This window comes from Tripterygium wilfordii, chromosome 10, assembly GCF_013401445.1.
Source record: "Tripterygium wilfordii isolate XIE 37 chromosome 10, ASM1340144v1, whole genome shotgun sequence".
Lineage (NCBI taxonomy): Eukaryota > Viridiplantae > Streptophyta > Magnoliopsida > Celastrales > Celastraceae > Tripterygium > Tripterygium wilfordii.
Genome location: NC_052241.1, coordinates 10,713,409 through 10,737,122, shown reverse-complemented (window position 1 = coordinate 10,737,122; position 23,714 = coordinate 10,713,409). Strand labels below are relative to the sequence as shown.

The following is a 23,714-nucleotide window of genomic DNA, read 5'->3' as shown; positions in this document are numbered from 1 at the left end:
CTTTCTGCGCTTGGGGTTTATAAGTGGCGCAGAAAGCGTTTATCAATGGATGATACTCCTATAGAATTCCTCCAAAATAAAAATAATTTTATGCCTATAAGGTACTCGTACTCACAAATTAGGAAGATGAGCGAACGTATTCAGGACAAATTGGGGGAAGGAGGATATGGCTCTGTCTTCAAAGGAAAACTTAGTAGTGGCAGATTGGTAGCGATCAAGATGCTGGACAAAGCAAAAGCGAATGGACAAGACTTTATAAATGAAGTTGCAACCATTGGGAGGATTCACCATGTCAATGTTGTAAGTCTCGTTGGTTTCTGCTCTGACAGAACAAAACGTGTTCTTGTATATGATTTCATGCCCAAAGGCTCTCTTGACAAGTATATTTTGTCTCGAGAGGAATTTATCTCCTTAAGTTGGAAGAAAATGGACGAAATTTCTCTTGGAGTTGCACGAGGGATTGAATATCTGCATCGAGGTTGTGAGATGCAGATCCTACACTTTGATATCAAGCCTCACAACATCCTTCTCGATGAAAATTTTGTTCCAAAGATATCAGATTTTGGCCTGGCTAAATTATACTCAACAGATGATAGTATTATGTCTATCACTGCGGTGAGAGGAACAATCGGATACATAGCCCCAGAGTTGATCTACAAAAGAATTAGAGGTGTTTCACACAAAGCTGATGTGTATAGTTTTGGGATGCTATTAATGGAAATGTCAAGAAAAAGAAAGAAGCTCGACGCTGCAATGGATAATAGTTCAAGTCAGACCTACTTTCCTTTGTGGGTTTATCATGAAATGGTCCAAGCAAAGACTATAGAAGTTGAGGATGCCATAGAGGGGGAGGAGGAGAATATGATTAAGAAGATGACTATAGTAGGATTATGGTGTATTCAAATAAGGTCTTGCGATCGTCCCTCAATGAGAAAGGTAATCCAAATGCTTGAAGGACATGCAAAAAATTTAGAATTGCCTCCTGAGCCTACTTTTAATATAGAACAAGTACCCACGGAGAATGTTGAAGGTGCTACAAACCAGACATGATCATCCTTGACATCAGTTGACATCACAGAATCTATCACACTGGTTACAAATGCAGATTGAGTAAATATAATACTAAGTATTTGTAAGATTGAGCCAAGAACCTGACCCGAATAATGAAAATCACATGTTGATCTTCACGTGACGTTCATGTTGTCAATGTTCTGAGCACTCATAATTGATATTCCATGAAAGTGTGAGGTAAATACTATTCTTAATCTTTTAAAGGTCTATTTGATTTGTTTTCTATATTTTTTTATTTTTCGTGTTTTCTAATTTTTCAGTAAACATTTTTCTTTTCATTCTTTAGTTTTTAAGAGTTTTTCTCTTTCCCGTATTTTTTTTAAATGGACAAATAAACATGTGTTCGGGATTATTTTCTGTTTTTCGAAAAATGAAACAGAAAATACATAGGGGAAAAAAAAAAGTATACCAAAGTCCAAAGACCAAACATACCATGTTCCTGATTGTAACCAAACATGTTATGAAGGGTTTGTTTTGTACCTAACATCAAACCTAGCTCACAATATGACAACAATAATGGATGAATAAGAACGACAAATATTTTGCCTAACGGGGACAAAAATTGAAACATCATAGGACCACGAACACAGGACGACTATTCAATTGGTCACATGTATTCTATTTAATGGTGTGAGGCCAATCAACAATGGAACAAAATATCCCGCTGGATCACGATTAATGTTTTTTTAATGAAAAAATTGCTTCTGCCTTAACCCACTATAATAGCATTACGACCAATAGAGACAACAGTTAATACTTAATAGTGTAGAGACTGACATATATCAGAGCCCTATGTGACAAGATAGCAATTCTTATCTTCAACACATAGGACCACCAAACTCCATTGTTGATCAAAGACCTCTTTTTTTCCTATAAGAAGGGAGGTTTCTCATTCTCACCTTGCACATATTTGAAAGATATATAGAGAAGTGGGTGGTGATTAAGAGAGATGGCAGTGTTGGAAGCCATGCCTCGTCTCAATGAACTCTCAATTTTTGCTCCCGGTCCTCATAGTGTTCAGGAATTCTCTGTTGAGACATCAAGCTCTTCTAAACCTCCAAAACCCTTGTTCATTGTTACACCCACTGAACCTGGAAAATACCCAATTCTTCAGTTTTATCATGGAACCGTCCTCATAAACACCTACTACAGACAAGTTCTCCAACTTATAGCTTCCCATGGATACATAGTTGTTGCTCCCCAGGTATATACTCATCTCCATTTTCTCTCATTAGTGTAATTGTTTTAACTTGTAAGTATAACGTGTACCCGTTAGATTTAACTGTTAGAAGAACTCTATGGAGGTTGTAGGTTCAATTCTTACCCGCATTTGTGAAATTTTCCAGTGTTTATCCAATGCTCACTCGAAAGATAGTTGTTGGCCCGCACGAATATGTTCTCTTAGGCCCTTTGGCCCAAAGAATACATTCACTAGCTTATGAGATATGACATACTATATTATTCACTTCACTTCTTTCATTGGATAATGTGAGATTTAAAACACTGAGCTCCTTCGCCACTTGGTAACACCCAGCACACTAAGCTTAACATTGCTAAGACTTGTGGCCCTGCCCACTCAAACCGGGTGTTAGAAATATTATATATGGTTTTATTCTTTGAACGGTGGTTTAATAAAATTAAATTTTTATTTTCAGCTGTACCAACCTTGGGACGTGGTGGTGCTAATGTGTGCATGCTTAGAAGTCCAGGACGCCGGGAAAGTCATCAATTGGCTACCTAAACCTTCACCTGAAGGCCTCCAATCAGTACTCCCCGAAAACGTTACCTGCGACACGACCCAAATTGGTCTTGCCGGACACAGCAGAGGAGGCAAGACAGCCTTCGCAGTTGCACTTGGTGATGCCGACACTAACCTTAAATTCCAAGCCCTAATAGGAATAGACCCAGTCGCTGGTTCGTCCAAATCCATATGTTGCCGCACCTGCCCTCATATCCTCACCTACAAGCCTCAATCCTTCGACTTATCGATCCCGGTGACCGTGATCGGGACAGGGTTAGGCGGCGAGTCAGTTAGTGAGTGCATGATTCCAATGCCTGCATGTGCTCCAGAGGGTGTTAATCATACGGAGTTCTATAGAGAATGCAAGGCTCCCTGTGGACGTTATGTGGCTACTGATTATGGTCATATGGACATGTTGGATGATGATCTGGGACTTTATGGGAATGTTTGTGAGTGTATGTGCAAGAAAGGTAAGGCCCAAAGAGACCCAATGAGAAGATTTGTTGGAGGGATTGTTGTGGCTTCTTTGAAGGCTGGTTTTAATGGAGATTTTGTGGATCTCAAAACCATTGCTGAAGACCCTCAGGTTGCTCCTGTGAAGCTTCAAGATAGCCAGTACACTGAATAAGCATGAACAATTCTTGCCCAAGTTAATTTGTTGCTCATGATCAATATTTCAGTAGTAAAATATTATGTGAACAGAGTGGCCATTTTCTCCAATCTTAAATATGTATATTCAGGGCGGAGCTAAGAATTTAGATGAGGAACCTAAAGGTTGACAGGATTGTGGGCAACATTCTTGAAAAATTTTATGGGCTATTTAATGATAAATTGCCCAATTTCCCATTAAATATATCAAAATTAATGTGAAAAACAAAAGAACCACTGAATGCCAATATACCCGACGAACTTTATCTCGATAGTTGGATGATAAGCTTGAGATTTTTTGTCCAAGGCCCAGGTCACTTTCTCACTCATTAACTTCTTTTCAAGCTTTCTTAAAAGGACCGTCTCTACAAGTAGGTGATGATTCAGAATTAGACATTTTAACCAAATATTTGTCCATATCAATTAAAAAATTTAAAAATTTGCAACAATATACTCAAATTAAATTAGAATTTATACATGTGGGTTCACTTCATCTCCCATCATCAACTATTTTATAGTAATAAGGATTTGTAGATTACTTTTAGTATGAATTTTTTTTTTGAAATACCACAGAGAATGACGTATATATTACACATATGCACATATATAATACATTTTCCTCAAATAATATATATATTATATAGTCAAAAATTCGGACCCGGCCTGACCTGAGGCCAGGTCCAAAGGCCTGAGCCTCATTTTGAGAGCCAAACCCGACCCGAAAGTTGATTCTCAAAGTAAGGCTCCGACCCGGGCCTCATATTTTCGAGTCGGCCCGGCCCGATGCCGAGCCCCATACCAAAGTCCAAATTAACAGACCATGTTCCTAAATGTAATCAAACATATTATGAAGGGTTTAGTTTTTGTTCATTATTGTTCACAACATGACGACAATAATGAATGAATAACAAAGAAAAATATTTTGTCTAATGGGGACAAAAATTGGACAAAAATTGAAACATCGTAGGTTCACGAACACAAGACGACTACTTAAATGTCACATGCATTTTATTTATTTAATGGTGTGAGGCCAATCAACAATGGAATAAAAACTGAAGACTTCGTCAGAAGACTTCGTTCATTCATGAACGTATACTACTATCACAATAAAATTTATTTGTGAATGATAATCACTTCATTCAATTAACATTGATAGATGATTACCCTATATATTCTATTATGATTCAATGGTTTAGATACAAGTATGATCATACAAATGAATGGGTCACTATGTATACATCATATATTAAATGTATTCAATAATCTGCATAGATGTGATGTAATAAATTTGTTTTAGTTAATTGATTGGGGTGAAAAAAAACCAATTGGGGTGGAAAAATTAATTTTTGAAATGAGAATAAAATGTTAAATCACACACAATTCGAAAAACCAAATCAAATAATGTATAAAATAATAATAAAAATTAAAATCAATCATTGGGGGTGGAATAACCAATTTAGGGGTGGAAATACTATTTCTTCTATATCAAAGCAAACAAGAAATAATTTAGCAACCTTTTTTTTTTTTTTGATAAATCAGATATATTAATAAAGAAGGCTTTATGCAAGCCTAAGCAAGAAAAGGCCAAGGAATCCCCAAGACAAACAACAGTAGTGAACGTCACTAATACAGACATAGATCTTCCACTACGACTCATACTCTAAATAGGCAACATGCAGACCCGTGCAAGCCCCCTTCAAAACTTAGCCCAAAGGAACCATGTTATGCAAACCATGCTGTCATCATTTCGCTTCTGTCGCCACCACTCTTGGCCAAAAAGTCCGCAACCCCATTAGCCTCTCTCCACGTGTGAATAATTTAGCAACCTACTAATTTAGCTATCAATAATTGTCGACTTAATGTCACATCAGCAAGAATCTTGACCTAAACTGTGTGAAATCTGTCTGAGTCCTTTAATACTCTCATCTTGAAACATTGAATGATGACAGTTCTTTGAGTGTCTAAAATGTAACTCATATCTTTCAGTGTTGTTATGTATAATTAACTCTTTTTTTTATAAAAATCGGGTCAAATTTGACGCCAAACCGATGACCCAAGACCCAGCCCGAATAATGAAAATCACATGTTGATCTTCACGTGATGTTCATGTTGTCAAAGTTCTGAGCCACTCATAACTGATATTATATAAAATACTTTTCTTAACCACTTAAGGTCCATTTGATTTGTTTTCTGATTATTTTTTTTTTCCTATTTTCGTTTTTTTTATATTTTTTCGGAAAATATTTTTTCATTTTCAATTTTGAAGTGACTTTCTTTTTTCCGTACTTTTTTGAAATGGACAACTAAATATGTGTTCGAGATTCTCTTATGTTTTTCAGAAATGAAACAGAAAATACATAGGAAAAAAAAATACCAAAGTCCAAATTAACAGACCATGTTCCTAAATGTAACCAAACATTTTACGAAGGGTTTAGTTTTTGTTCATTATTTTTCACAACATGACGACAATAATGAATGAATGACAAAGACAAATATTTTGCCTAAAGACAATGTTAGAGACTCTCAAAAATTGATCCTCAAAAGTCCGTCAAATCTATGTGACATTAAAACAATCATTGATTAAAAACACACATGTAGGGTCCACTTTACATTCAATCCTTCACATTAAATGAGGGTCTTTTGGGGATCGGTTTTTGAGGTCTCAAGCATTATCATTTGCCTAATGAGGACAAAGATTGAAACATCGTAGGTTCACGAACACAAGACGATTACGTAATTGTCACATGTATTTTATTTTTATTTAATGCTGTGAGGCCAATCAACAATGGAACAAAATATCCTGCTGGACCATCATTAATGGTGTGAGGCCAATCACCATTTAAGTCCTTTCAAGTATAATGACCAAATACATGATTTAAGTTCCTATTGTAACTTTCTTGTTTGTAATGATTAAAAAAAACAAATGAATACATGATCATGGGTCCTCCATGTTTCTATTAGATTTGTGTAGACACGGGATTAATTCTATAATCAAAGTCTTGTCATCAGAGGCACCAACAAGGCAACAACCTGTGAACATCATAGAGTAGATTGTTGAATGAAAGTTTGACATCGGTGTGATGTCGGTCGTGAAAGTCCGACGGTCATGATTGAAACCTTTTAATGAGAGGAAACGTAATTTTATAGAAATTGGGAGACCATTAATACCTCCGAAAACGGGATCCCTCCAAAGTGGCGGGACCTCAATAGTTATAGGTGTTTGGTCCATGTGATATGCATATGAGATGTAAAAGCTGAGTCGGAATGGGCCATGGGCCCGTTGGGTCATCTACCCAGCCATGGGTTTGTTGGGCATTTTGAGGTCGTGAGGCTGTGTAGTCTTCTTGCCTAGGTCGTGGGCATGTTGGCATCTTCTAGGTAATGGGTATGTTGGGCGTCTACTAGGCCATTGGTCTATGTTGTGCATTGCTTGAGGCTAGTGCGAATTAATTTTGGCTCATACATGTGCATTATTTGCGAGGAAAATAAAACACATGATAAATGTTTTTTTATGAGAAACTTGTTTCTGCCTTAACCCACTATAATAGCATTACGACCAATAGAGACGACAGTTAATAGTGTAGAGACTGACATATATCATAGCCCTACGTGACAAGATATCAATTCTTATCTTCAACACATAGGACCACCAAACTCCCTTGTTGCTCCAAGACCTCCTCTTCCCCTATAAGAAGGGAGGTTTCTCATTCACACACCTTGCACATATTTGAAAGATATATAGAGAAGTAGGAGGTGCCTAAAGGTTGACAGGATTCTAGGCAGCGTTCTTGAAATATTTTACGGGCTATTCAATGATAAATTGCCCAATTTCCCATTAAATATATCAAAATCAACGTGAAAAACAAAAGAACACTAAATGTCAATGTACCCGACAAACTTTATCTCGATAGTTGGATGATAAGCTTGAGATTTTTTGTCCAAGGCCCGGGTTACTTTCTCACTCATTAACTTCTTTTCGAGCTTTCTTAAAAGGACCGTCTCTACAAGTAGGTGATGATTCAGAAGTAGACATTTTAACCAAATATTTGTCCATATCTATTAAAAAATTTAAAAATTTGCAACAATATACTCAAATTAAATTAGAATTTATACATGTGGATTCACTTCATCTCCCATCGTTAACTATTTTATAGTGATAAGGATTTGTAGATTACTTTTAGTATGATTTTTTTTTTGAAATACCACAGAGAATTACACTTGTGGTTGGAATCAAACCTTGAACACATATATATCTAACCCAACCAAAAACTTGAATTCACATAAAAACCAAAATATAATTCTATCAATCTTAAGATGTCTTGATAAGTGTGCGGGCCAAAAACCGTCTTCACCCAATCAACAAGATATGATTAAAGCCCATTGATTACATTAACGACTAACAAGCCCATTGCTTTATATCATGCATGTATGGATCAGCCCACTTATTCAGCTATTGAACAACTTCTACATATTTATCACGACATGCACGTGTATGGTCTACTGTCTCAAAGACAGTACGTATCTGTCACATCCTACTTCTCATGTCTCATCGCCTCAACCTTAAAGTCATCTCTATTTCGGCTCGACCTCATGAGCCAGCCAATTACTGACAAGTTCTATAATTTGTGCCTACCTTTCCTTTCCTTTCGACGCAATTCATACCTTAGATCCGTTTCCGTTTTGGATTATATTTGAATCAAGCCTATCTATCAAATTGAGCTTGCTCTTTGAGCAGGAGCTAGGATTAACTAGTGAACCGCGCTAGTCCCGAAACAATGGAGTTTTACCGACCCGGCATTCGAAATTCGGTGAGGGCATTTGTGTAATTTCGTGAACATATTTTAAGCGGATTTATAGGCGAAATTGTCGGGAACTTGGCAATTGGGCATGTGTTGTTTATTATTTTAATAGTCTTTATTAAAAACACATATAAGAGGAGCTCTCCAATGTTGACGCTCACATCATTGCAAAGTAGAAAAGTCTTCTTGTTGGATTCAAAATTCAAAACACCACCCACTTCAATTTTTTTTTATTTTTTTTTCTGATTTTTCCAATCTTCACTTAAAATTTACGTTCATAACTAATATTATCTCTTGTGACTCTAGCCAAGTTTCAAAATGTATGGATGAATGTGGATTATATATATTGTATGCCTATGGTTATAGAAGATACACATTTAGGCACTACCCTTCATTGACTTGTTTAGGTTCATTTTCATCTTCCAATGATGTATATATGGGTCTCTTACTTAATTTATAATCAAAATTCCAAACTAGTTAAACTACACCACATAGAATGCAGTCACTTAGGGGTTTGTAGATATTAATGTCTGTTTGACACAATGATACCGCTAACATTATAGTATAACCGCTAATGATTCATAAGAGCATCTGCATCAGTTTCTCTTAACAGATTCCCTAAAATACAGACAAAATGTCACTTTCCCCTATTTTACAGATTCTCTATCCAATCAACACTGCATCAGATTACCTATCATATTCTCTATTGCATTAAAATAATATTTATTTCTCTTTCCTTTATTTATTCTATTCATATAAACTACTTCTATTTAAAATAATAAATTAATTACATTTAAAACAATATATTAATTAAAATAATAAATTAATGTTAATAAAAATTAGAAAAAAAAAATTGAGGAGAGAGAAAGAAGAGAGAGAAAAAGTGAGGAGAGAAAGAGGAGAGAGAAAGAAATGAGTGAGGAGAGAGAGAGGAGAGAGTGAGGAGAGAGAAATAAGAGAGAGAGAAAAAGTGAGGAGAGAGAAAGGAGTCAAAATGTGAGGTGAGGAGAGAGAAAGAGATGAGAGAGAAAGAAGAGAGAGAGAGAAAGGAGTGAGGAGAGAGAGGAGGGAAAAAATGAGGAGAGAGGAGAGAGGAGAAAATAAAGTAGTAAAAAATATTATTTTATGTTTAGAGAAGTGAATAGTGGTTCTCTAGATGTAGGGAACTACTGTTCATATTCTGTAAAATAGGGAACCTCTAGGTAATCTGATGCAGAGCTCTATTTTGACAAAATCTCTAAATTTTACAGACAGACTCATGTTTAGGTAATCTGATGTGGATGCTCTAAGTTTCAAATTGAAGCTTCAAATGATATACTCTTTTATGTTGCCACACATCCACTTAAGATATTACCTAAAAAAATACCCTTGATTTTATATGACCCTTCAATTATTCAAAACTAAGGGTTTTGATATAAATTTAATTGATTGGTTATTGTCGATTTTGTCAGTTTTTCAGTTGATCCTCACTAACATATATTTGATAATAATCAATTGATCGATCAATTCGATTTGACACGATATTTTGAACAACCCTGCACAAAACTCCATTTGCAATGTTTCATTTCATCCTCTTTTCCCTTCCATTGGTGCAATGATGGGGAAGCATTGTAAATCAAACTATTCACATTAAGTCAATTCATAATAGAGGTACCCATGAAGTGGGGCCCAGTTAATCCATGGATGTTGTAGTGTTTAGGGAGCTTTGTTTTAGGTACGAGTAGCACACACAAGAGTTTCTTTCAATCTACTTAATTTTCACTTAGCATAATTAAATCTACCAATAAATACAAAAGGACCCATTTTTATCTAAAGACAATTATTGATGCAAACTAGGACAGCACCACCAACACCAACACCAACACCAACAACTATAGCTGTAAACGAGGTAAATGCTTCAATCTCCATTTCCATTTGTTTTGATTTGTTCAGATTTTGGACTTCCAGAAAACAGTGAAATGAAATCTCTCTTTCTGGTCTTCAACAGACCAACGGAAGGGAAAGCTAGAAAGAAAAGGAAGAACCTTTCCCTTTTACCAGACAAAAGATGACAAAAAAAGCAAAGAAAAGTGGAGTTCTGAAAATTTTCACCTTGGATTCTCTCACTCTGATCTCATGCCTCTGCTCGTAATCTGTGATTTAGCCTCTATTCGGATTCAAAGCCACAGCTGAAATGGTTCTGCCGCTCTCTCCCTCTCTCTCAATTGGGTGAGTGTGAATGTTGGTTTAGTTGCCCTTTTGGTAGGGATCTTACGAAAAAAGTTGGTGGGTGTTTGGTATTTTTCGCTTTTATTGCTTTTATGGTACTTCCTGTAAATTAGGTTTGAAGACATCTGATTCTTCATTTCTGTAATGTAGGGAAGAACTGGTATAGTTTGGATTGTCTTTGATTGCGCAAAAGGCTCCATTTTTCAGTTGAGTGGAAACGATCCCCAACAAAATTGTTCCACTCGATAAGTTATAGGGTTTTGTTTTGTTGTTATATGGGTTAGAACTTTCAAGATCTTTCAGCTAGGGCTAGTAATTTAGATCATAGGATCCCATCAATTTTTGTGTTTTTAGTTTCTGTTACCAAATTTTTGTTATATTTTGAGTTGTAAAGAGAGAGGACAGACCGGCATCTGGCTCTTGTGGAGATCTGGGAATTGTTTAATCTCTTATGCCCCATGAGAACATTATTTCCTTCTGAGTCCTGTAAAGAATCACAACTCAGTGCTTTTAATCCACAGTCCTGGCTCCAAGTTGAAAGAGGGAAGCTTTGCAAACCATCACCACATTCCTCTTCTTCTTCATCCATGTAAGTTTTTTCCCTTTTGTTTGGTTTCAATAGCTAAGTTTGTTTTATCCTTAATGGAATTGAGATTTGTTGAAACATTTCTTTGTTTTCTTTTATTATTGTTGCAGAGAATCACTTATCAAGGTCCCTGATCCACCTGTGCAACCATTCTTTAAGCCTATAAATTACATTGAAGTTTTAGCTCAAATTCATGAAGAACTTGAGTGTTGTCCTCCACAGGAGAGGTCAAATCTTTATTTATTGCAATTTCAAGTGTTCAAGGGTCTTGGGGAAGTTAAACTGATGCGAAGAAGCCTTCGGTCAGCTTGGCATAAGGCTAGCACTGTACATGAGAAGCTTATATTTGGGGCATGGTTAAAGTATGAGAAGCAAGGTGAAGAGCGCATTGCTGACTTGCTGGCTACTCCGGGGAAATGTGCCCAAGAGTTTGGTCCGGTAGATATTACTTCCCTACTTTATGTTGATATAAGTAAGGGTAAAAATGAAAATGCTTTGATGGAGGAGAGTTCAATGTCAAGAAATGTGCTTTTTAAAATTGGGAATGAGAGAGTGGTTTGCAATAGGCGGAAAATTGCTTGCCTTTCAGCCCCTTTTCATGCCATGCTGTATGGGTCTTTCTCAGAATCACTTTGTGATGATATAGATTTGTCTGAGAACAACATTTCTCCTTCAGGCTTAAAAGCAATTAGCGAGTTCAGCATGACTGGCAGCTTGAGTGATGTCCAACCAACTCTTTTGTTGGAAATATTGGTATTTGCAAATAAGTTTTGTTGTGAGAGGCTAAAGGATGCATGTGATAGGAAACTCGCTTCTTTAGTTTCCTCTAGAGAAGATGCTGTTGAAATCATGGAATATTCTATTGAAGAGAATGCTCCTGTCCTTGCTGCATCATGTTTGCAAGTTTTCTTGCATGAACTGCCTGATTGTTTGAATGATGATCGAGTGGTGGAGATATTTAGCCGTGCTAATCGACTACAAAGATCAGTAATGGTTGGATTGGCATCATTTTTACTTTATTGTTTATTAAGTGAAGTAGCCATGAACCTTGATCCCCAGTCTGATAAAACAGCCCATCTCTTGGAACGGTTGGTGGAGTCAGCTGAAACTAACCAGCAGAGGCTGCTAGCTTTTCATCAATTGGGATGTGTAAGGCTGTTGAGGAAAGAATACGATGAAGCAGAAAGATTGTTTAAGGCTGCTCTAAATGCAGGACATACATATTCTGTTGCAGGCTTGGCTAGACTAGATTACATTAAGGGTCAAAAACTTTGGGCTTATGAGAAGCTCAGCTCTGTTAGTTCAACCGTGAACCCTCTAGGGTGGATGTTCCAAGAGAGGTCCTTATATTGCGAAGGTGACAAAAAATGGGAAGACCTCGGGAAAGCTACTGAGTTAGACCCCACTCTTACTTACCCCTACATGTATCGTGCTGCTTCTCTAATGAGAAACCAAAATGTTCAAGCTGCTCTGGCAGAAATCAACCGGGTTCTTGGGTTTAAACTTGCATTAGAATGCTTGGAGCTACGGTTTTGTTTCTATCTGTATCTTGAAGACTACCAAGCAGCCCTTTGTGATGTTCAGGCAATTCTAACTCTCTCACCGAACTATAGGATGTTTGAGGGGCGTGTGGCGGCATCCCAACTTCGTACTCTTGTGCGTGAGCATGTTGAGAAATGGACAACGGCAGATTGTTGGATGCAATTGTATGACCGATGGTCTTCGGTCGATGACATTGGTTCGCTCTCTGTGATCTATCAGATGCTTGAGTCTGATGCGGCAAAAGGAGTTCTCTACTTCCGACAGTCTTTACTTCTTCTTAGGTATGTTCTGGAATTTGAAATTCCTTTAATGTCGTGTTACGTTGTCGTGGATTTAAAAGTTAACTTTGCCCTTTTATTAGATCAGCATAATTCCACTATTTCTTTAGTGAAACAAATGCAACTCAATTTTATCACATACAATTCATTACGTGTGCCTTATCAAAATCAGTTTCAAATTCTACTTAGTAATATCTCAAACATAATATTTCCATCAATATATTTTTCTGCTTGCACCTGTTAAACAAATAAACAATACAGGGCTACTATATGGCCCCGTGGTTGAGTTGTAGAGACTCAACCTGGAGGTTACAGGTTCAATTCCTGGAAACAGCCTCTCCACGTATTATATGGGTGTAAGGTCTATGTACATCCTGCCTGTTACCAATCCCGCCCACCACGGGAGCATTGTGCACGAGAGTTGTTTACCAACATTCAAACACCCATTTTAAATTTAAAGCTCTCCATAACCTCGACTCTGGAACCTTATACCCTTCCTTATATATACACATATAACTCAATGGTGTGGAATACTCACAGCTTTCTTAAACAGGTTGAACTGTCCTGAGGCAGCAATGCGAAGTTTACAATTAGCACGTCAACATGCATCTAGTGAACATGAGCGTTTGGTTTATGAGGGATGGATCCTGTATGATACGGGTCATTGCGAAGAAGGGCTCCAGAAAGCGGAGGAATCTATCAAAATTACTAGATCCTTTGAGGCTTTCTTTCTTAAAGCCTACGCACTGGCTGACTCTAGCCAGGATCCATCTTGTTCTTCAACTGTTATTTCACTGCTTGAAGATGCTTTGAAGTGCCCCTCTGACAGACTGCGCAAAGGTCAGGTATGACTGCAAAATTTCTTCTGTAAGAAATGAAAGTCAATTGTGATTCATTTCGCTCCCCTGGGTGAATCTTTTTTTCCTCTGTTTTTCCAATTCATGGTGTAATGGAGGCCAAATGATCTTGATGAATAAATCTGTGAGGACTATGCTTCCCCCAAATTCTGTTTGTCCAATGATGTTTCTTGCATTGCTAATAATAAAAAGGAAAAAAATTAAACAGCATCAACTATCCTAATTGTTTGAGTTGAATTTCTGTACCAGGCACTTAACAATCTTGGAAGTGTCTATGTTGATTGTGGAAAGCTGGACTTGGCTGCAAATTGCTACATTAGCGCCCTTAATATTAGGCACACACGGGCACACCAAGGCCTTGCCCGGGTTCATTTCCTGAGGAATGATAAGGCTGCTGCATACGAGGAGATGACCAAACTGATTGAAAAGGCACGAAATAATGCATCAGCTTATGAGAAGAGGTCTGAGTACTGTGATCGTGAACTCACAAAGGCAGATTTGGAGATGGTCACTCGATTAGATCCACTACGTGTATATCCTTATAGATATCGGGCTGCAGGTCAGATTATCTATTCCTTTCACCGATTCTATTTATTTGCCATTAATACAGTCCAGGTTATTGAACTTTTACACATTGGTGCTTGATGATAAATATAAAAGTATACTCTAGATGACAATGATAACATAGCGGTTGATGATGATGATGACGCTGTTATACTTGATAAATAACTTTTTGAACTCCCATTTTCCATGTTGCTCCATGTCATATGTCAATGTGGCTTGTGCATCATTTTTTAAAACAAATTTCCGTAGTCTTTTTAAAATTCCCCTCCCTCTCTCTACATGGAATTGGGATCCTCATGCCCTTACGTAAAGTGATTTAGGAAGCGACCCTATCGCAAATTTTGAGTCATTGACTTGCAAGGTATTTGAAAATGTAAATATGCTCATGCTTTTTCTTAACAAGGATCGCTTCTCCCTAGTCCCTTCAAATCCAGTAAGCTCACTGTATTACATTCTTTTGTTGTTTTCAGTGTTGATGGACAGTCACAAGGAGAAGGAAGCCATCGCAGAACTATCAAGGGCAGTTGCATTTAAAGCAGACCTCCATCTCCTACACTTGCGAGCAGCTTTCCATGAGCACATTGGCGATGTCATGGGCGCCTTGAGGGACTGTAGAGCTGCTCTTTCTGTTGATCCAAACCATCAAGAAATGTTGGAACTTCATAGCCGTGTAAACAGCCATGAACCCTAAAATCTTGAGAACAGAATTAAATGAAATTGAAAGGGGAAAAAGAAAGAAACCCTTAATAGTAGTGTATCATCCACTTGTATGGTAATCCTTCTTTTTTCTTTAGTTTTTGTAATTTATTGTTTCACAATTTTGATAATTCCAAGTTCAACCTCAAACTATCTATACATGTTTGTTAAAATGATTTGTGGTTTAGGTAACAGGTTCAGGAGTTATCAAGCCATACATACATTATTATGGCTTAAAACTGTACCTATACATTTATGTATGTAGTGTTGTGTGTATGTAAACCCCATGCCCGTGTACTGCACTCTTAGACGTTTTTACACATGATCAGGGTAAGTCACAGGTATTTTATCAAGGGAAGTGGTCCTAAAGTGCTGGCATACCAGCAACTAACTGGGAAAGGGGTTTCGTTTTGTATACCTTTGCTTGCTGCTATTCAATCTTCATATGGGACTTCTGAATCATGTATGATGGGCCACTGATGGGCCCCCACTTTTGTCCTATAATTGGTACCATTGATGGGCCCCAAATTCAGGCCCATATCTCTTTTCACCTTATCAATTAAGCAGTATAGGCCGGACAAGATCAGGCCAAACCAAAGCCCAATTAAGTTTTATTTCTCACTTATGTTTTACGGTAAGGTACATGAAAATGGGGATTGGTGTCAGCTTTAAACATTTGCAACATTGAGTTGTCAATGTGCTGAGTCCAGTTGAAACTTGAATGCCTAATTAGGCCAAGTTTTCGCTTGGGGGCCAACCCTTTCACCATATCATGACAGCAAGAGACAAAAAGTAAATATAATAGAAATCAAAGTCTTACAAAAGCTAAATAAGTGTATTGGGTGCAATTATGTGGACCACTTCGGGATAGTTTAACTGGTTATCTCTTCGGTCTTAGAGCGTAAAGAATATCATTCTAGGTCGAGAGTTAGATTCTAAGTTGGCGTCACTATTTTCAAGTGATTTGTGTTGGGTCTCGACCCAACTATGTGTTGCAAAAAGGGGTTCCCTCACAAACAATTACAGATTATAGAACAATAAAGAGAAGCAATTGAAAAGAGAAAGAGAGAAGGAGAACACAAGAGTTACGAGGTTCGGCAATGTGCCTATATCCTCTGGGTTTGTGTTTGTTTTCAATATAAGAAATTCCTTGGTACATTCGGTTAGGGTTTTTAACCCTTATATACCAGCTACTTAGGTATTCGAAAATACAACTTTATCCTCCATACAAAAATAACTAACTCATATTAGTAATCCGGTACTACGCTCCCCTCTAGCACAACTTCCCCTTTCTTTAGAGCTTTAAAGTACTAGATAAAACTTCTAATATAAGCCATTATTTAACACTATGTTGAGTGGATTTGCGGCGTGCCTAGTCATGTCTGAGTTTGAACTTCGTGTGTTGTCTAAAGGATACACCTGTTAAGTTGTTATCGGTTTAAAAAAAGGGTGCAATTATGCCATTAATTGTAGCTTGTGAAGGTGGTAAGAAAACCCCAAAAAGAATCTGGTAATAGGAAGACCCGTGAGCCAGGGTGCGTCCCACAATGCACAAACATAGAAGAGCAATCTAATCTTGGAAATATTAAAGAACAAGTGACATCTGAGATGGTCATCATTTCTTCATCCGAGCAACTCCTCATAGTTTTAAAATGGTAATTGACCCCATAATTGCTTGTTTCAATTCATGAACGACTGTCCATGCAGTATCTAATACTTTGTTATTTGTATGTATATTTTCTTGATATGAAACTGATATTCTATATACATACACTTCTTCTTTTTTTTTACCAAGAACAACATCTTACAAGTTTACCTTTTGAACATCCAATATGAGTTTAAACTCGGGTTATTAGACTCATGAGTACAAAAGTTTTCCTCTTGATTACCGAATAAGTTGGGTTAAAGCTCAGTTTGTGCCCACAACAATATTTCTCTCAATGAGAATCGAACTTTGGATCTCCCGAATCCATACGATTTGGTTTTAGAATGACTCACCAACTAGATTATCACACAAAAAATAGTTACTGTTTAATGGAGTAGATGTATGTTGGATCTCTCCAACTTTTTGGCCTTGAAGGTTGAATCAACGAACATAAATCTCATCTTATCCCAAAAGAAAAGGCACATGAATCTCACTCAAAAAGCCCATTTGATTCAAAGGGTGTTTATTTATAGATCAAAAGAACCCACATAGGATTCCATAAGATTTGCATAAGAACAACACTAGAGAGAGATGACCCTTTCTTTTTTTCTTCTTAATGGTGTGTGTATATATATATATGTTGTCCTATATATCTATTGCTTGTGGCTTTTGTGCATTGTTTCTGCCTTAATGCCTTATCACTTGTTAGGTTTGGAAGAGCTGGTATATGTGTCTAGAACACGCTTGCCTTCACAAAAGAAGGGAATCCCCTAAGTTTTTACTAAAGAAAGTTGAAGTCATTATAGAAAAAGTGGTTCAAGGAGATATTCAGAGAATCAGTAGGAATAAACAAAGAGGATAATAAGGTCATTTCATGCTATATCTCCATGTCTTTAGATTTGGGTTTGGAATAAGTAAAAGTAAAAAATAAAAAAAAGGACAAAAAGCAGGAGAAGAGAAGAGACCTTCCAAATTCCCTCAGCTTGGTGGGGTTTGCCTGAGCACTTTCAACATGCACTAAGATGTAAGGAGAATAATGCCAATAATAGAAGGAGAAACAGACAAGGAAGAAATTAAATAATCGCAATCTTAAACTTTGATTTCCTTCATTTGATTTTCTCCCCTCTTTTTTTTTTTTTAACAAGAACGACATCATCAAATTTATCCTTTGGACAATCAAGTTGCATCTAAATTCGAACAGAACAATACTCATGCACTACCTATAGAGAAGTTGAGTTGGGTCTTCGGTCCAACGCGTGACCACAGAGGATTGATCCTGATTGGAATCGAATTGCAGACCTCTTGCATGCTTAGCGTTTGGCCACAGAGACATCACTACCCAACGAGCCTATCCCTATGTGGTTATTCACCCTTCTCCTTCTCTAAAAGTTAAAATCAAGATCTAGGCCTAATCCAGCTCATTGTCATTATATGCATGGAGTTTTGGATCCAAATTTTTCACATCCATATAGCTAAATTCTTGATCATGTAAATAAAAGGTTGCCATTAAGATCCTATTCAAGGACTTGACAATGACAACGACAATTAGAAATAGTTACATCAAGTCAACCTTGGATTTGAAAGGGTTAAACTTAAAGGTCATTGATTATATTGACTAAATATTAAAACTTGTATGCTTTATTGATGGGAGTCAATCAATAGAGCAATCATGTTTCTTGTGGGTCATTACTCATTAAGAAAAGGTTGATGATGAGAAGGGATATCTATCTCAACCTACATAACTTTGCCTTTACCACCCCCACACCAAGGTCTTTTTTAAGCCTTTCATTCTTCTAATCAGAAACATAATTTGGTTATCACTCCCTCCTTTTAATATTATCATTCCATTCAAATCAAATTCCTTTTAGGGTTTGGGTATTTTATAACAGGAGAACTAAAGGAAAAGACAGAAAATGACAACGCAACAATTCTAAAAGAAAATAATTATTGAAAAAGAAAATTCAACATAAAAAATAAAAAATTATTGAATTGAATCAAGTGGGTTTGGAATTTGGATTCTCTCTCTTTTGCAGAATTCTTACCTTTTCTTTTTTTTGGTTTGCTAGCCTTTTTCTGATTTTTTTTGATAAAAAAATATTTAATTTCCTCCAATTTGCCACCCCTTCATGTACTTGGCTGCCACCCTACATCAATCTTACGGATCCCAACATTTTTTGTTTGAGCTATTCCAAATGTTGAGATGGACGCACATGATTTCATATGGATCATGTGGGGCCCATGATTTCACATGGATCATATGCGTCTATCTCAGTATTTGGGATAACTAGGATTTAAAAAAAAAAAGGGATCTTTAACATTTTTGCCCTAATCATAACCTTTTATGTTTTGCCCTAATCATAACCTCTTATGTGTACTTAGCATTCGCAGTACTCCACACACAGCTATTGATAATAACCCTTCAATACTTTCTCTCATATACACACATAATAAATAAGTGGTGAAGTCCATCTTATTGTCTGTTCATGGCTTGAAAGAGAAATATCTGAACTGGGTTTTAGAGTTGCTCAGACAAGCAATCCATGGCTTAAGCTTCGATAGTGACATATATAATGGAGAGATAGAATATATATATATATATATATATGTACACCACCATCATCATCATCTCTTCACGAGATTTTGCTTTTATACCACCAAAAAAATGAATGATGCCTTTCTGTGTCTATTTGTCAGTCACTACTGCCACCTGTTCCTCACATAGTTGTGTCCAAAGCTGGGATTCTCTATTTCTTGGCTGGCCTCTCTTGTTGTTTTCTCATTAGCTTCTTCAAAGTTGAAGATTAATAGTGTGTTTTCTTCTCCCTTGGAGTTTTCTTCTTCTTCATCTTCTCTCTTTACAGTCTCAAATATGTATCCCTCTATGACTTTGTCCAATTCTACAGCTTCCTTGTCAGAGGAAGCTAGTGTTTCTCCTGGCACTACTAGACTAGTTCATCAAGACTTTGGAGTCTTGAATAATCCATTACTCCTCTCAACAATTTCTCCTCAACATGATCAACATCAACAACAACAACAATCACAACCGCTCAAGATCAAGAAGAAGAGAAGCCTACCTGGAAACCCTGGTAACTAATTAATTTTATCAATCTCTTCAATTTTAGGAATAAGGAAGCTTTGGTAGGGATGATAAAGTTGAGTGTGATAACTTCTTGCAAATACGGGAGGTTGCAAATTCAACTCCCACATCCAACAGTTTCGACGTTATTTCCCGCACGGGTTTCAACTCGGTCTTTCCTGAATTGGCAGCCCGAGTTTGGACTCGGGAATTCTTGGTTACCATAAAAAAATCTTCAATTTTAGGTCAAATTCAATTTTTCTTTAAGGGTTTTTGTAAAATCATGACAAGTTCAAATCTTTTTTTGATTTCACAAAGACCCAGATGCGGAAGTGATTGCACTGTCTCCAAAGACCTTAATGGCTACAAACAGGTTTGTATGCGAGATCTGCAACAAAGGGTTTCAAAGAGATCAAAACCTTCAACTTCACAGAAGAGGCCATAACCTACCATGGAAGCTCAAGCAAAGAAACAGCAAGGACATAAGGAAAAGAGCCTATGTTTGTCCTGAACCCTCATGTGTACACCACCACCCTTCAAGGGCTCTTGGTGATCTTACAGGTATCAAGAAACACTTCTGCAGAAAACATGGTGAGAAGAAGTGGAAATGTGAGAAGTGTTCAAAGATCTATGCTGTTCAATCTGATTGGAAAGCTCATACTAAGACTTGTGGCACTAGAGAGTACAGATGTGACTGTGGAACCCTCTTCTCCAGGTAATTGATCATTACATTCAGTTCTCTTTATTTAACTCATTCAGTCAAATTTGATTATCTCTTCATTGGTTGTTCTTCAGGTGTGTTTGATAGATAAATATACATCAATTTGGAGTCTTAAAGTGATGGAAGTTTGATGTGTGTTTTGAGATATATATAAATGTTTGTCTTTGTCTATGTTTGTTTGTTTGTTTCAGTCTAAGGTTTTTGTTTTGTGGTTGTTCTTACATAAATATAGTAACTGCTAAAATGCTTTGCATGGAATATTGTGTCTGAATTCAATTATTCAAACCTGCCAAATTATGCTTATATGTAGAAACAAAAAAAATTGTTCAGAAGAGCACAATCCACAGTACTAATTATAATCCGTGATTCAACAGAGAGAGCTAGAAATACTGTTTTTTTCTCCCTGATTGGCATACAATTAAAGCTCATAAAACGCGGTCTTCTTTAGAGGGCTTATTTAATTAATTTGCAATTAACTTTCCTTGTGTATGTGTTTGTATAAATAAATGCATGTGTGAGTTTGTATATATATATGTGTGTGTGTGTGTATGTATGTATATGTAAGTTTTAATTGCATATTGGGTTTTAAGGTATGAAAAACCCGTGACAACGGTGTTATTATTGTTATCTATTTTGTTGATGAAAACATGTGAAAAATTACTTGCAGAGTCCTGAAGGTCTGACCTTATAATCATGATAAAAACTGCAAAAATATCTGATATTCTGATTCGCTTTCATTTTCATTCGTCACTATATATCATATTTCTCTCCAATTTTCTTGATATTTTCTACCTGACCCTCTCTTTCAGTCTTTTGTTTTGTACATATGTGCATGCCCCAAGTTTAATTTGTATGCATGAACATCAATGAATTGTCATAAATCTCTCTCTCTCTCTCTCTCTCTCTCTACTTTATTTTTGACCCCGCAAAAGATAATTCTCCTTTGTGCTTTATAAGCTTTTTTGCCATTTAAGCCTCCATTTCAATGGTGTGTGCATCTTTCTTTCTTTTAAAATCACTGCATCAAAAGATCAACTAAAAATGAGCCACATTTGCTCCTTCAAATCATGCTTTATATACTAACTCCATGTATATATACTTCACACGTTCATTAGCTTCAACAATCTTTCATCACCTTTTTTCAAATTAAGAAAGTAAAAGATTAATTCACTAATCTTCTCATGTTGCCTTTATTAATCCACAAATTTTGTTAACAATGAGATCAAATTTGCGGTATTTCAATTGATAATTTACCATTTGAACTTGTAACTTCGAGGCTCTACAATTCCTAAAGTTTACAATTCACATATAATGGTAGAGAAAATATCGTGTGATATGGCACACCTCCTAAACGACTAAACCAATGGCTCTTTTTTTGAATAGTAATTAGCTTCTTTCTCATCATTTCAGACCCCATTTTACATTAGTGATCATCCAACTAATTATTGTTTATTGAACTTAATTATTATTTGCATGTCATGAACAATGCAGGAAGGACAGCTTCATCACTCACAGAGCATTCTGTGATGCATTGGCAGAAGAAAGTGCAAGACTCTCTGCAACCCAACTTGTCTTCTCCACAAACCCAAATCATCCTCCTCCTGATCAACAACCTATCCTTCACAATCTTCACTCACAAACCTACCCACCTCCACTACTCTTCCCTTTCCCATGGGACCTACCCCAAAACCCTAGCACCCCTCCTCCTCACATGATCAAGCCTCAGACTCACCATTTTCAAACCTCCCTCCTCTCTTCCTCACCATTGTTCTCAGGCGATGCCGCAGTGCACCACCACCTGTCAGCCACTGCACTGCTACAAAAGGCTGCCACCGTTGGGTCAACAAGTACCAACATTGGCCAACAACAGTCAGTTGGTCACATGATGACTCGGTTGGGACCAGTAAGCCAGGTCGTTGACTCGGTGAGTTACTTGGGTTTCAACTCGGCGTGGGAGACGAGGAGTGATGGGCTTACAAGGGACTTCCTTGGACTGAGTCGTGACGGTGGCAACAATGGAGGGACTGATCATGTTAACGTTAGCGTGAACGTGAGGGAGATGCTAAATTACGCGGGTGATGCAGAGATGCACTCGTATGAGAGAACGTGGGGTGACGGTTGAAAATTCCTTGAAAGAAAATAAAATTTGAGAGCTATAAGGGTGAGTTAGTAATTTCCTACATCCTACTCTTCAGAATGACGAAAGTACCCCCATGAGGACTAATGGTGCCGCCTTAAATTTTCTTGCTTTCGGAGTGAGGTTTTTTTTTTTTTTTTTTTTTCCTTAATTCGAAATCCATGTTATCCGATATTCATTAGCTTCAACAATCTGGCATTTGTGATCTATATAATTTCTATCACTTCCCATTTTCCAATCTCAACATGGTAAGGTAGACCAACCGCGGATGAATGAACTCTGCAATTCTAAAGACGATCAAATTTGCATATGAAACAATCTAACAGAATGATAAAGTGCAAATAGAATATGACAGAGTGACGTGTCACACCTCCCAAATCGTTGAATGAGAATACGATAATCCTCAAAATTAGAGACATTAAACACTATCTCAATGTAATAGGGTTATGGCTCTTCATCACATGATTAACTACTTTTTCTTCACATGATTTACTACTTTTTCTGACCATTAGCCAAAAGTCATTTTAGAGAACATACCATTTAGGGTAAAAAGACAAAACTATAGTTCCTCGAATCATGCTTTTAATGTGTTGAGGAAAATAAAGTAGTCTCAGTTGGAATTGATCACTATTATTGCAATGATCATCATTTCTTTTATATATGATTAATTTAGTTGAATATGTAAACGCGTCTCTTCCAACTAGGGCTCCAAATAACCCTGTCAAACCATACCGATCGTTTAGTCGATGATTGTCAAATACATGCTAGTGAGAACCGATAAAAAAAAATAAAAATAAAAATAACAACAAAACTGCCAATAACCAATCGACAGGTCGCCGATCTATGAAATTTAAGTGAAAAAACCGACAGTGGACACCCTACTTCCAACCATGCATCTATGATGAAATTACCAGTTAATACCTGGCTTAAAGAGAGGGATATTCAGGCATAAAGACATGCAAAGATAACAAAGTACAAGATGAGGCAGGCTTGTCTGAGGGGGGGCCATACAGGGGGGTGGGGGGCATACCTTGTACCACGTGCATTCACCAGTTTGCCCCATGACTGATAGGGATAGCTCATCGTATTCTTGTTTCTGTCACCCTCCGAGCCAAAGAAGTCAAGATGACCATAAGTTTGCCTGT

The 23,714-nt window shown here is 37.1% G+C and overlaps 4 protein-coding genes across 5 annotated transcripts; all 4 read left to right on the top strand.

Annotated features, from left to right (window-relative positions):
* Positions 1-2: 2 nt before the first annotated feature.
* Positions 3-1,181, top strand: LOC120008060 (rust resistance kinase Lr10-like). Its single transcript, XM_038858568.1, has one exon. The coding sequence runs from the start codon at positions 46-48 to the stop codon at positions 1,048-1,050; it is 1,005 nt and encodes a 334-aa protein (XP_038714496.1). The 5' UTR covers positions 3-45; the 3' UTR covers positions 1,051-1,181.
* A 784-nt stretch (positions 1,182-1,965) lies between these two features.
* LOC120007192 (chlorophyllase-1) lies at positions 1,966-3,568 on the top strand. Its single transcript, XM_038857389.1, has 2 exons — positions 1,966-2,275; positions 2,727-3,568. Exons 1-2 carry the CDS (start codon positions 2,021-2,023, stop codon positions 3,438-3,440), a joined length of 969 nt encoding a protein of 322 aa, XP_038713317.1. The 5' UTR covers positions 1,966-2,020; the 3' UTR covers positions 3,441-3,568.
* A 6,435-nt stretch (positions 3,569-10,003) lies between these two features.
* LOC120007128 (ETO1-like protein 1) lies at positions 10,004-15,166 on the top strand. 2 transcript variants are annotated; one of them, XM_038857315.1, is made up of 7 exons: positions 10,004-10,147; positions 10,247-10,467; positions 10,618-11,056; positions 11,164-12,876; positions 13,427-13,718; positions 13,980-14,289; positions 14,765-15,166. In XM_038857315.1, exons 3-7 carry the CDS (start codon positions 10,926-10,928, stop codon positions 14,983-14,985), a joined length of 2,667 nt encoding a protein of 888 aa, XP_038713243.1. In that variant the 5' UTR covers positions 10,004-10,147; positions 10,247-10,467; positions 10,618-10,925; the 3' UTR covers positions 14,986-15,166. The 2 variants fall into 2 exon arrangements, with proteins under 2 accessions (XP_038713243.1, XP_038713242.1); XM_038857314.1 differs by having other exon boundaries at positions 10,247-11,056.
* Positions 15,167-19,323: 4,157 nt separating this feature from the next.
* On the top strand, positions 19,324-22,728 carry LOC120007913 (protein indeterminate-domain 12-like). Its single transcript, XM_038858398.1, has 3 exons — positions 19,324-19,721; positions 20,030-20,426; positions 21,924-22,728. The coding sequence occupies exons 1-3, from the start codon at positions 19,505-19,507 to the stop codon at positions 22,552-22,554; spliced, it is 1,245 nt and encodes a 414-aa protein (XP_038714326.1). The 5' UTR covers positions 19,324-19,504; the 3' UTR covers positions 22,555-22,728.
* The last annotated feature ends 986 nt before the right edge of the window (positions 22,729-23,714 follow it).